Here is a 14,020-nt window from a genome sequence, read left to right on the forward strand (position 1 = left end):
ACAAAAATGATTCAGGATGATCTGGAATTTTAGGAATTCAAAACAAAAAAAGTTGTTTATTTTCATATACTACCATTTTACAATTCAGGAATACTTTTTTAACAAAATACTGGTTTTCTATCTACACAACCGAATATTTTTATTTTATTAATTTCTAATCTACTCACAGTTTATATTAGAAGCTAATTAATAAATTATTTATATTAACTTCACATGAAATAAAAATTAACCTTATAGTTTCAAAGCCAGCATCATTTTCAAGTTATAAATATATTCATGCATATATAAATATATATATTTTTTTAAAAAGAAATAAGCAGTTATAACAATAAATTTGACATTATCTTTTTTTTTATTTTTAAATACAATAATAACACATTTAGATGATAAAGATAATGAATGCATTTGGAAAATTAACAAATATCTAATGAGACTATATTTAAACACAAAAATCCTTTCTATAGAATGATAAATCTAAAATATATTAAATTTTCACCATAACAAAATAAAATGTATTTACAAAAACCTTTTTAGAGTTATAATGTAACAGATTAAAAAATATAGATAACTAAACTATAAAAAAAAGAAATAAAACTTGCACGAAAATTGTACAGCACAATCCCAATTAACTTGAACTGAAGCTTTTCTAATAATATTTTAGAAAGAAGGATCTACTACATAGTCTTAACAATTCTCATTATCTCATTATTAAAAAAAATTCTACAAAATTTTGACTTTTTATCACGTAATTATTATATTTTTTTTATATACAAATATTATTTTATTTGTTAATATATAATGAATGTCACCTAAAGTAGGAAACAGTAAATGTAGTTTTACCTTTTTTTTTTTCCAGGAAGAATGTGTTTTGCATAAGTACTCCATCTTCGATAACTTTTCCTGCATCCAGATTTTAAAAACTCTGTTTAGTAGTATTGTATCATGTTGATTAATAATACAAAAAGTACATTGATAAAGACTTTTAATTATTTGATGGTTCTATTATTAAAAAAAAAACTAGATAAACGGGACAAAGCTGGATTAATACTCTGAAAACATGTTCTTCCCGTTATGCTAAAGAGAGTATTAACATATTTAATTAACAAATTAAGTTAACAAGCAGTAGTTTTAAAAAATTAATATATATATATACAATCTAATTTTGTATAGTAATGTGGTTGTGCTCCAAATATTAAGAAAACAAATAAACTTTAATTGTACAATATTATTTTTAAGAATAATACTATATCAACAATCTATACAGAAAAAAAAATTATGACTTTATAAATAAATCAATATTAAATATCACCAATAAATTTCAGCAATATATATTATATTAATTAAACATTAACAAAAAAAAAAAAATTTTTAATTAATTTTACTAATAGACAAGGTGAGGCACATTAGATCTGGAGGGACAAAATTAGAGAAAATATTTTCCCATGTATTAGACCAAGTGGAAAGAGTCCCTAAAGGGTCTCATGTGTGGATACATGAGACTCTTTATAAAAATATCTTGTTGCTATTTTTTTTTTATTATTTTTTTTTTTATTAACAAATTATTGTAAAAAAATAGTGTTTTTCAGTTTTTCTTTAATATATGTTATTTATTAAAATAGCGAAACGCCGCTGGCACCATTGGAAAGCTGAGAAATTTCTACACAATATTACTAGTGAGCCCTTTTTTAAGCAGTATTTATTACTCAAAAAGCCGCTTACTAAGTAGGTGCAACTGCTGCAGCAGTATACATGCCATAAGTCGCACATGCTATAAACAAGTGCCTGTAACTTGTGATTTATTTGAGAAATTCAAAATGGCATGTATAACTCTCTAAGACTAAACAAAATTAATTAATCATATTTTGAAAGTATTTAAAACATTTGAATTCCTGATTTTCTTCTTTAAGAGTTAAATTTTTCAATTTATTGATTAAAGCCCTGTACTTCAAAACAAATTTTAAAAAAACTAATAAGTCACTATTGTAAGTTACACATTAATAGAACATATGTTTATCTACAACTTTACAAAGATTAAAATAAAAATCTATTTTCATTATCTTTTTACAATTTCTTTACAGCAATATTTTCATCTTTTTGGAGATTATTTTAACTTTTTGCTAATAAAACTCACAGAAAAATTAAAGTTTTATTAAAACCGATTCCACCATCTGAAAGTATGTGTTTTACCTAACTCATAACTCCTAAATCAATTTTAAATCTAAAAGATTACAATAAATAGCGATTGCTTTTTCTAATTGGAGAGGATAAGATACAACTGAAATAATTTGAAAAAATAATAAATAACCTTTAGATATATTCCTTACAGAATTCATAGATAATGGCCTTGAAAAGACATTACAAACATGAATTCTTAGTTTTTGAAATCTGTTTATGATTACACGGCTTATATTAATATTAACAAATTGCAAAATTTAACACTTAAACAATAAAACCGAGAATTCAAACATTCAATATGATTAACGTCTTCAGTACTTGTATACCAAATTGTCTTGGTACTTATATACCATTTTAAATTTCTCAAATATCTTTAATAAATCACAAGTTATGGGCATCTGTTTATGGCACATGCAACTCGTAAGTATATACTGCTGCAGCAGTAGTGCACCTACTTAGTGAGTGGCCATTTGTTTATTAAATACTGCCAAATCTAGTGATCATAGAAAAAAGTGCTCACTATTAAAACTGTGTAGAATTTTCTCAGCTTTTTTATGGTGTTAGTGGCATTTTGTTGTTCTAATAAATAATTTACATATTAAAAAAAACAAAAGAAAACTGAAAAAAATAATTTTTTTTAAATTTGTTAATAAAAAAAAATTAGCACAAAGTTATTTTTATAAAGTTTCATACGTTAATCCAAATACTTACTTTTACGAGCCTTTTCCACATCACATGGTCTCATGCGTGGGAAAAGTTTTCTCCTATTTCGACCCTCCAGATCTAATATGCCTTATCTATAAATAACTGTTGAAAAACGCCATTCCATCATAATTAAAAAAATTTTTTAAATTTAATTTTATACTAATTTTTAATGTTTTCCTTCAATAAAATCTGACATTCTTTTTATAGTTTTTAAATTCTATAACTAAGAATTCGCTTTATTGCTTAAATAAATAGTTAAATATTACTTTATGGACCTTATAATGATTATATGCTGATTTAAGTTGTTTTGAGGAGAAACAGTAAAACAAAATAAAGAAAATAAATATTTGATTGTTAAATTTTTCAAGGTCAATTTTGTTTGTTTTTAAGTAGCAATCAAAATATATATTTTAGTAAATTACTAAAAAATATTTAAAGTATAAAAAGAGAACCTTAATTTTAGATATTGTAAGTAGTCTCCAAACATTATTTCAAATAATAACCGATAAAAATGGGAACTAAATATTAATTATAAGTAAAATTAATAATGATAAAAATGTTCATATTATTTTATTTGAAAATTATTTTATAATTATCATTTGTACTTGAAAATATAGATTTTATTATTCTCTTACTCTATATGAAATAAATATAAGTTTTTTATTTAATTTGGCATTTTAAGGTTGAACATTTTGGTTGAAAATGAACAATTTTTTTTACATAGAATGTACAAAATTTTTTAAAAATATATGATTAAAAAAACCAGAGATCTTTTTTAAAAATGTAAAACAAATATTGCTACTTTCTTTCTTCTATAAAAAACCCAAATTATTTTTGTAACTTGAAAAAACAACTAGTTAAAAGATTAATTATGAACCTGGAAAGATCAATCTGTAATGTCGATACTTTTTCCTATAAAGTTTAAACTTATTAAGTTTTACAAAACACAATTTATCTACTAAAGATTTTTCAAACCGGTGAGAAAAAAACATTGACTAGCTTAGTTAAGGAGTTAAGCTTCAAGATATTGACATTCAAGATATTAAACATGTTAATAATATACATGGTGAACAGTCAATGTGCACAAAGAATATGTGGAAAGTAATACCCGTTCGTGAACTGTAATCATGATCCTGGTTAATTCAAGGACAACCAATCTCAACACTGTATTTCTCATATTCTGTACAAGTTTCATTACTTTAGAAGCTTATGTAATCAATATATGTAATAAAGGACTTACATCAAACTCTTGATGACATAAAAAATTTCCACATGTTTTCCCACCGTAACCCATGAAACTGCCCTGTTTATTTCAAATAAATTAAAATCTATGTGAGGTACTAAAATGCAATGCTATTGATCAATGTAGTAAAAAATACAGACGCTGCACTGTTATTTTTTGACTAATTCAGAAAGGAAGGAGATGAATATTTTAAGGACATCATGACAGGTGAACGTGAAAGTAACATGAAAGTAAAAGCTAAGAACTTAAAGGCCAAAAGATTGGCAAAAAAGACTTGAATTATTCTGACTAAAGTGGTCCTTTGCGGCCTTAAAAGTAAAAAAAAAAAAAAATCAGTTAACTGAGAGCAGTAACTGGTGTTACTCCTTTCAGTAACTCTTTCATCAGTAACTGATAAAAGCATTTTTCACCATTAAATTTTTAAATGATCCATATACATAAATCAACCATAAAATTATACAGGAAGAAAAAGAAATACAATTTCTTACCAGAATAAACATTAAAGAGGCCATGAAAGAAATAATAGTAATCATATTTACTTACATTACAAACTATCCTTGCTTCACCTTTTTGTGTTTCATAAAAAACATCAGCAAGATCTAAAAGTTCTATCAGTTCTTGTCTCTCCTTAATTTCTAATTCAAGAGCTTTAATGTAAGCCTCCATTTTATCAATACCATTTTCAACTTCGGCCACCACATCCTCACCATGCCTACGATCTGTAAAACATTGTAATATTAGAATTTAAGTGCAATACAGATAATAATGAAAATACACAAATGTTTTACAAATAGAAAATTAGTTAAAAAATCTCTTTTTATAAATGATGATAAAGCAATTACATTAAAAATGTAATATAATATATATGTATACACATAAATTATATTAATCCGATCAACCAAAGTACAGAATTAATAAAATAAAATAAAATAGGATGACATCTACCTTAATCCATAATCCAAGCAAGAGCGCTTTTGTGGGTACCACAAAAGTTTTTGCATCATCAGTTGCTCTATATAATTTTTCAAAATGTTCATTGAAAATTACGCATTAAAATTAAAATCCCTATACAATTCATGAGATTTAAAATTGTAAAAAGATCATTTTTAGTTAAATCAAAACAGAAATAAAACTAAAGATTTTTTTAATTCAAAAATTTTAAATTGTAAATTAAAATTATAAATTACACACATGTAAAATATGAAGTCATTAATAAAATCAAATTAAAAGTCAAAATTAAAATCAATAATAAAAATAAAATAGAAATCCATGTAGACTAGCTAGCCAAAGTTATGTAATGTATAGAGTTGAAATATGAATTATCAATGTCTAAAGAAGAGCTGCTACCTACAGCAGCTTTTATGATTGTGTCATCATCACACTCTGTATGTAGGTTGATCAAATTAAACTTACTTTTTTATGTACGGGGACATTCAATAATTAAAGAGACAAATTGATGTAGAAATGAAACAGTTAGTAGGAGGAGTACTGTACTTTCATGATTTAAGGTTGGCATTACTGGGATGAGCTGGGAACAGCTGGCGGATAAAAATTGTTTTGTTTATAACCTCCATATTGCATTTAACAATGGCATGTCCATTTGAAGTTTCCACATTAGTTTAACAACGTTCAGGGATCTATGTTTTGCTTTCTGAAGGTGAAAAACCGGCTAAAATCCTTTCTTGAATGATTTTACAGTCAGGTGAAAGTTGTATGAACTGCGGAAATTTTTATAAGCGGGTAGAACAGTTCAAAAACGGTCGAACTTCAGTGACTGACGAGCAAGGTCCTGGCCAACCAGTTGAAGTGTCAACTCCTTTGCTTGAAACGGGCATTGACAATATTATTCGTGAAGACCGACATATAGTTGAACATATAGCAAAAACAATTGTAGTAAGTGTTGGCACAGTTTATAATGTTATCAGTAACAAGTTCAAGTACAGCAAAACAAGTGCAAGGTGGGTCCCGAAAGAGTTAACACAACAACAAAAGAAAGCAAGACCTTAAGTGTATACAGCCTTGAAAGAATGCTATGAAAGGGAAGGTTACTCATTTCTAAACAAGATTTAAATGTGTGATGAAACTTGGGTTCACCATCTTGAATCAAGAGTCCAAAAGACAAAGCATGGAATGGAAGCACACCAGCCCTGCTTCATATGATTTACACAATTTACGTGGTATTTATAAAATAAAGTGCAGTGATTGTGACCATATTTATAGAAGTAAAACCACTAGATCCTTTAAATCTAGATTTGATGAGCACTTTAGATATTATTATAAAAGTAGGAAACTGGTTACTCTAATATTTCTGATCATCTTATTGAAAATACACATTCAATATCTGATATTCATACAAATTTAGAAGAACTGGAAATTAAGAAATACAATATTAATACAAATAATAGGGTTTTTGACATTTTAGAAAGATTTTACATATATAATATATACATATAAAAGTAAATTTAATTTGATCAACCTACATACAGAGTATGAGAATGACACAATCATAAAAGCTGCTTTAGATAGCAGCACTTTTTTATATATTGACAATTCATAAAATTACCAAGCCTGTAAACTACAAGACTCGACCATAACCTTGAATTCATTGGAATAAAACAACTTTACGCGATGGCGTAAACATATAATACAGGGTTTTTAATTTTAATGTGTAATTTGCAACAACAATGTTTAAAATTATATAGAGCAACTGATGTTGTGAGGTACTTGCGAAAGTGCTCTTGCTTGGATTATGGAATAAGGTAGGTGTCATCATATTTTATTTTATTTTATTAATTCTGTACTTGGGTTGATCGGATTAATATAATTTGTATAGTGCAGAGGAATACGATTCCTGAAAGGATCAATTCTAGAAAATATATATATTAATGGTCCATTTGAGAACTGTTGGTGATAAAAAACCACAATTAATTAAAAAAAAGTCATAAAATAATATTAAAAATTGCCATATAAAAAATTAAACAATACACAAAACTATTTTTCAATTTAAAAAAACCTGATACCCTATTTTTGACATGATCACCATACTTTCCCATTTATATAGCTATTCTAGCTATATTCACAAAGTAATTAAACAATGAAAAGAAGATTTTTTCAAAATTCCTGATTTAATTAATTTTTCAAAATAATAAATTTTTCACTAGCTATAACACAATCTTACACTGCATTACTGCATTCCAAAATTCTACAATCAATGAAGTCTGTTAATATTTATTTATGAAGCAATAATACATTTTTGTACAGCAAATTAAAAGAAAAACTCATATTTAAAGCACAAGACTACTACAATTAAAATTTGTGAAAATTCATAGAGTAACATTTTCTGAATGTAAGCAAACTCATAAGTCAAAGTTGATAAAGATACCATATAATACTGACACTTGTGATGATATAATAAAAAATTTAAGAAAAGGCAGCTTTTTTTTTTAAAGCAAGTTTTAATTGAAAAATGTTTTTAACTTCATTGAAGATTTCTATTCTATCCATAATCAAAATTGGTGTTGTAGATTTTGAATTACATCTAAGTTTTTAACATTTGACTCACATTATACGCAACATAATAATTGTTAAAATTATTTTTATTTGATAATTGATTGTCAGAATAACAACTTCAAATTGTAAGTTTTAGGCCATTAATTTTAAATTGTTTAAAACAACATAATTTTACATGGATCTGCATTTATTAAAAAGTTCTTTAGAATGAGGTATTGCACAACTGTTTCTTCCCACTGAAGAAACCTTAACTATTCATATACTTCAAACAGGGCAGAAAATAATCTGTTTGCAATCACATGGGATTTATTAGGAAGATATTTTATACCAAACTAACAAATTCTTCCTATATAAAATCAATATTAAAGCAGTATATAAATATTCTAGTATAGATTAACAATTCAATGAGATGTGCAAAACTTAATTAACAAGGTTTACCAGCATTAAAAATATATACCTTTCAAAGAAGATCTTAAAGCATCAGCATCTGATAATTGCAGATGGCTTTCGTTAACAATTTTCAGTCTTAAATCAGTGTCATCTTCTAATGTTTTGCAGCTACGTACTTTGGAAATAAGTGCTGATGGCTGTAATGAAATTATTACATAATATTTAGAAAATGGATTATTTATCTATAAGTAATAAAACATAAAAAGAATACGAGGGAATAAAAATGAGTAAACTATAATCATTTAGAGTTTTTATAAGCTGTAAAAAAGTGAAGGAAACTACTGAAGTATTAAAAAAAAAAAAAACAATAAACAAATTACCCACCTATAAGTTCCAGTTCAATAAAATGTTAGAAAAACTAAAATATAATTTTCCTATTACCAATTGTATCTCACTAATCAAGTTACTTTATTACTGTTTCTTAGATGTATTGTTTAGCAAAATAACTGTTGTTGCGTACCACCATTCCTAATACATCAACATAATCTATACTTATGTATAATCTGTATAGAGTTTTTGTTGTCATAAATTTAAACAGTTTCATCCTTTCTCCAGAAACAGTAAATCCACTCTCAAATTTATCCTTCAATTCTTGTATTGCCTCTTCTAAATCCAAGCTAAAAAGTAAAATATAAAAATTCTTTTTGGTGTTACCTGTACAGCAGTTAAGAATACAAGTAACATACTCTTTACATAAATGCATGCAGTAATCGATGACAAAGCGGTTAAACAAGAATAAAACATAAGTTAAAATGTATAATTATATTTTTATGAAGGAAATTATAAATATATATAAGTTTTGATTTTTTTCAAAGTAATGATTTGATTCTAGTAACATATTACTGCAAGAGGAAGATACAAAAAATAAGCTGTTACTACACAGCACTATTTCTTTCCTAATATTACTACAACCCATATACAATATTTATCTACAAAAACGACCTACAAGCAAATTTAAAACAAGATAAAATGAAAAAAATTTTCTTAAAATGAAGTATTATTAAATTATTTTCCCTGACTTTTCAAAAGTCACTTATTTATGAAACAACAGATCAATTCCAAAAGATATTTTTTGTTTAACAACAAACTTAATCTTACATTATTTCAACAGAGGAAGCAACAAGTAAATATTCTACCTACCATTGTGAAAGGATTAAAAAATATAAACAGATGTTTAAGAAGTTGGAAAATTGTACTAACCAAATAAAAAGATAAAAGAGACTACTACTCTTCTTGTGATTTAAATAACTGCTAAAATACATGTTTCAGACCATTCTAAAAAGCATTTCACTTAACCTATTCACTGCCAATGTAAAAGAAGACTGATTTAACTATACTTTAACCAAAATAATGGAAATAAATAATTTTTATTAGTATTTACAACTTGTTACTCTCAAATAATAACACAGTGATTTGAAAGAAATGAATCAATAAAGTATGACATTTATGGTATGAAAACAACGGTAAAATACAGTTTGTTGGTCTTGGTCTATTTGTTTACTATTTTGAAACAATGTTGGTCATAGAATACCCTTAAATTCTGTGTTTTATTATAAACAATTTTATAACAATTTTTTTAATAATGTATGTATTATATGACAGGGACTGATTTATTACATTCAATTTAATTGTTAATGAATCATCATCAGTAGATAATTCTATTTTAGTAAAAAGAATTGGCAAAAGAAAGAAAGATAAATGAGAATAATAATAATAATGAATTATATTTCAAGATTAAATAAATAAAAAACTCAATCATGTTAAGCATTATAGAAATTACCTGAAAATCTTGAGCATCAGGTACAGGAGCTTGTGCAGGCGTACGTGAACTGAGTAAGCCCACTAAGTCGACAAGAAATGATTCGTCATAAATGTTCCTTTCATTCCATATAGTAAATAGCCTTAAAACTTTTGTTCTTACCTTATCATCCCCTCTGAAATAAAAACCAAACAAACAATGCACATACAAAGTTGTTAGCTGCTTTGGCAGCTTATCAGTTTTCAGACCAGTAGATCTGCCTCAACTACATGACACAAAGATAAAATTTTAAGCGATTAAATTTTGCAACAAAAAAATCTCAACTAAAACAATAAGGAAGATAAATAAAGTTGCTAAGTTTACAAAAAAAAAAGAACTATATTGCTATCCATAAAAAGGAAAAAAGAATTTGAAAGCAATTTACACATGGAATGAGCTGTAACCATCAACACATGTTAATATGCTGATGTTATGTAAAACAAGATAACAAGTTCATGTTTTATTAATAATAAGAATTAACTTGTAACCATTTAGTACAATACAAATTAACCAATAAAATGTTATCTACTTGTACATGGCATTAAATATAAAATTAAATAAGAATTAATTTTGGTAGTCATGAAACAATAACATTAGGAAATTGTTAACATTATTAGCAAATGATTAAATAATTAATCATTTTAGAACACCACTGAGGAGGGATGTTCCAGGAGGGAATGTTTTAATATTTCAGTTGGATACTTCTCAACTGGACACTCCACACAATTCTGGGAATGGTTAAGTTTTTCCGTAGGAAGCTTTAGGTTCACCTTGTGTTATCTTTTAATACCTAGAGGAAAAGCACAGGTTCACAGAGCATATGTTTGGGTATTCAAATTACAGGCAAAATCAATAATTATTAAAAGTTACCAGCATTCTGGGAAAATATTACAATTTCCAGAGGAATTGCGGTTGAAATATAGACCAAAGTTCAAAAGATAGCCTTGAGGCTTGTCTTTAGATGGTATTTCTTTGTCTCATGCTTCATCTTCTTAAAAGATTAAGGAGCATTATATATTTCATTTCCTTATTTTTGATCCCACTGATCTGGGTCAGATCAAAGCCAAGATGCAATCTTTTGCCTGTATGATCCCATCGATGACTGTTTTCTCTCTGGTGGGAAAACAATAACTAAAATTTTTACTGAATATAGATTCTTAATCCCCCACTTATTATTTATTACCATCGATTATCACCTTATAAGAGAAAGGAGAGTTTTACAAGTAAAATGTAAAATAAAGGAAAAAGTAACTGTTAACAAACAGTTAATGTCTTACTGCACTCTAATACTTCCAATCTCACTATATCTTAGTACGTAAATCCAAAACGGGATGTACAGAGCATACATATATCCATATACAATATACACAATAAACGAAAGGATCAATTAAAATCACAAGCTAAGGGAAAATATTAAAGGTGTTTCAATATTTGGACACGATAAATGTTTGCTTTTTTACATAGTTACAGTACCACTCAGTACCTGTTGTATTATTGTACTTCAATAATACAACTAGTGTTTTATTATTGTACTTCAATAATACAACTAGTGTTGTATTATTTATGTACTTTAATATTTTTCTTTGTTTGGTTACTAAACTGACTGAAATATACTGTTGTACATATTTTTATTCAAAAGCAAACTCATCTTTGTTACATTAGTAAATAATGATAGTATATTCCACGCTTATACAACTTCATATCATAAATACTCAAGGCTTTAATTGAGGTGCAAACTTCTGATGAACAATTTATAGTATTTTAATTAAAAATAGATTAACAAAAATGTTATTGTTCTCAATAAAATAACTGAATTTACTTTTTAAATTCTACCAAATGTAATTTACCACCGATGTGTTAAATTATAAGTTATTTAAATAACCACCGATTAGTAAAAATATCTCTTACAATTTTCCACCCAAGTTCTTTTATACTATTTCAGTTCAAATTTCCAAAACTTTAAAGTTAGATATAAACTGCTGAAAAATTACTTGTGCATTGATCACATGCTACTAAAAGTCTTTGTTTCTGGATGCTGTCTTGCAGTTGTTCCAGTAGAATGATTTTAAACATTTGTTACGGTTAGGGAGGATTTTGAAGAAAAAGTTGATATCAGGAGTTGGATTTAAAGAAAATTTTAATTGAAAGTGATTTAACTTAATCCTCAATATACTTACTATCTATTATATTAGAACATACTAACTGAAAAATGCTTGAACAAATTTTTAAAATGCACTTCTATTTAAAAATTGGAGATTTTATCAAAGTTTGAGTATGCTGATGAAAGGGTGATGATAATGATAAGAGAAGATAAAAAATATTGTAATAACTGAAGTGTACATGGCAACCACTCAGCACACAGATGAGGAAGTAGAACGGTGTTATGAAAAGATAGAAGAGTTAATTGGGAAAGAAAAGAAAAGCATCTGTAGTAATACTAGGTGATTGGAATGCTGTAGTTGGAGAGGGAAGGAAAAACAAGACAGTGGGAAAATACGGTACACGAATGGACAGAGAAAAGTATCAAATTGATTATATTCTGATACCACAAAGATTTAGAAACTGTTTAAAGAATGCTAAAGCTTATCCAGGTGCTGGTATAAATTCAGATCACAATTTAGTTGTGGCAAGAGATTAGTATGATTTGGAGAAGCTAAGGAAACAGGAAACAATTTAAGAAATGGAAAATGTGATGCTGGAAATAATGAGAATGGGAATGGATCTGCATTACCAAGTAATGCAGATGATAAATGGATGAAAATTAAGAATTTAAAGGAGACAGTAGCTTAGTTCTGATCTGAATTACTGTAGAATGTACTGTGCGTTTATAATTAAGTTACCTCAATTAAAAGTATCTTGTAGATATTATCTAAAAATTATATTATCTTATAAATAATATTATCTTAAAAAACTTAAAATGTTGCCTTAATATTCTATACTATATATGCCTGCCTATGTAAACATAATTCAATGTGGTTATAGTCTTTTTTCTAGCCAACTTTGGATCATGTTTAACACTTTTCTTGGTGTTCTACTCTTTCTTTTCTGCCAGTATTTTTTGTCTCTTACTGACCTTTATCCTAAATTCTTTTGTTACTAATTTATATGTTTTTTATTTTGGAGCTTCTTCTTCAATAAAAAACCCTCCCTTTTATTTTAATTTTTTGATTAATTTCTCATTTTGTAAGTCCAGAATTTCTATTCCTAGTTTGATAAGTCTTTTTTAATGTAATCACAATAAATACTTTTAGTTTTTATTTCTTTTCATAAAAGAGGAGTATTTTCTTTACAATTCTATTATCACTAATTTTAAAATATGTCCTATGAAAGCCGATCTCTCACGCATTTTTTTTTTATTTCTTTAAATTTTTGGCATAGTATTTTGTGGGGGTGGAATTTATATACGTATATTATGTCATTTTCCTTATTGAACCAAATATTTTCCTGAAAAATTTATTTTCTTTGTTTTGGATTTGTTTTAAAAGGCCCATATTTATCACTGTCAAACGTTCTGCTCATACAACACTTTTCGACGAATTACCATATCGAAATACCTAATTCTGCATTTATAGAGGCATATATTTTTTGTTGTATGTTTTATTTTAGATAATAAGCCAATTTAGTTTTCAGTTCTCTCTTTCATAGATAATTTCATTTACATTTTTTTTTTATCTAACTGGCATTTTTTGTTGATAGATTTAATACGTAAAACTATTTTTGCTATTGTTATTTATTTCATAAAAAAATTTATATACAATATAATAAACAAAAGAGACCGGTTAGGGCATATATAATCATAGTACTGGTATTCTATGTTCTGCCATTTTTCTTTTGGGTCACAATACTGAAATGGAAGTCTTTAAGTTGTTTTAGACACACTGGGATAGTAGAAGTACTTGACTAACAATGTTAACTGACAGATATGAGAGGTCATGGGTTAACAATTTGACTAGGAGAATGAAGCTACAAGATGGTAGCACCTATTTCTTTGTCCGACATTTTGTTCTACCATTACATTCCAGTGAGCATAACATTTCAGCTGCTCCTAATATAATGAAACATTTAACAAGCTTGATTATATACAAATCTGAGTATACAATGATATTTGAAGAAAAGTCAGCCAGATTAATCACAATGCT

At 26.7% G+C, this 14,020-nt stretch overlaps 1 protein-coding gene across 1 annotated transcript; it reads right to left on the reverse strand.

The window, feature by feature from the left end:
- Positions 1 to 741: 741 nt before the first annotated feature.
- Positions 742 to 13,425, reverse strand: LOC142321311 (regulation of nuclear pre-mRNA domain-containing protein 2-like). The gene is made up of 5 exons (XM_075359305.1): positions 13,403 to 13,425; positions 9,864 to 10,017; positions 8,091 to 8,220; positions 4,667 to 4,842; positions 742 to 900 (listed from the first exon to the last, which is right to left on the reverse strand). Exons 1-5 carry the CDS (start codon positions 13,423 to 13,425, stop codon positions 742 to 744), a joined length of 642 nt encoding a protein of 213 aa, XP_075215420.1.
- Positions 13,426 to 14,020: the final 595 nt, after the last annotated feature.

The sequence above is a fragment of the Lycorma delicatula genome, chromosome 3 (genome assembly GCF_047948215.1).
Source record: "Lycorma delicatula isolate Av1 chromosome 3, ASM4794821v1, whole genome shotgun sequence".
NCBI classification, from domain to species: domain Eukaryota; kingdom Metazoa; phylum Arthropoda; class Insecta; order Hemiptera; family Fulgoridae; genus Lycorma; species Lycorma delicatula.

Excerpts from the sequence above, each read along its gene's own strand:
- LOC142321311 (XM_075359305.1), bottom strand. The coding sequence starts at position 13,425 with ATGGTAATTCGTCGAAAAGTGTT. Across the intron at positions 8,221-9,863 it reads CTGATGCTCAAGATTTTCAG|CCATCAGCACTTATTTCCAA; the intron begins GTAATTTCTATA and ends ATTTCATTACAG. Across the intron at positions 4,843-8,090 it reads TTTAAGATCTTCTTTGAAAG|ATCGTAGGCATGGTGAGGAT; the intron begins GTATATATTTTT and ends AATGTTTTACAG.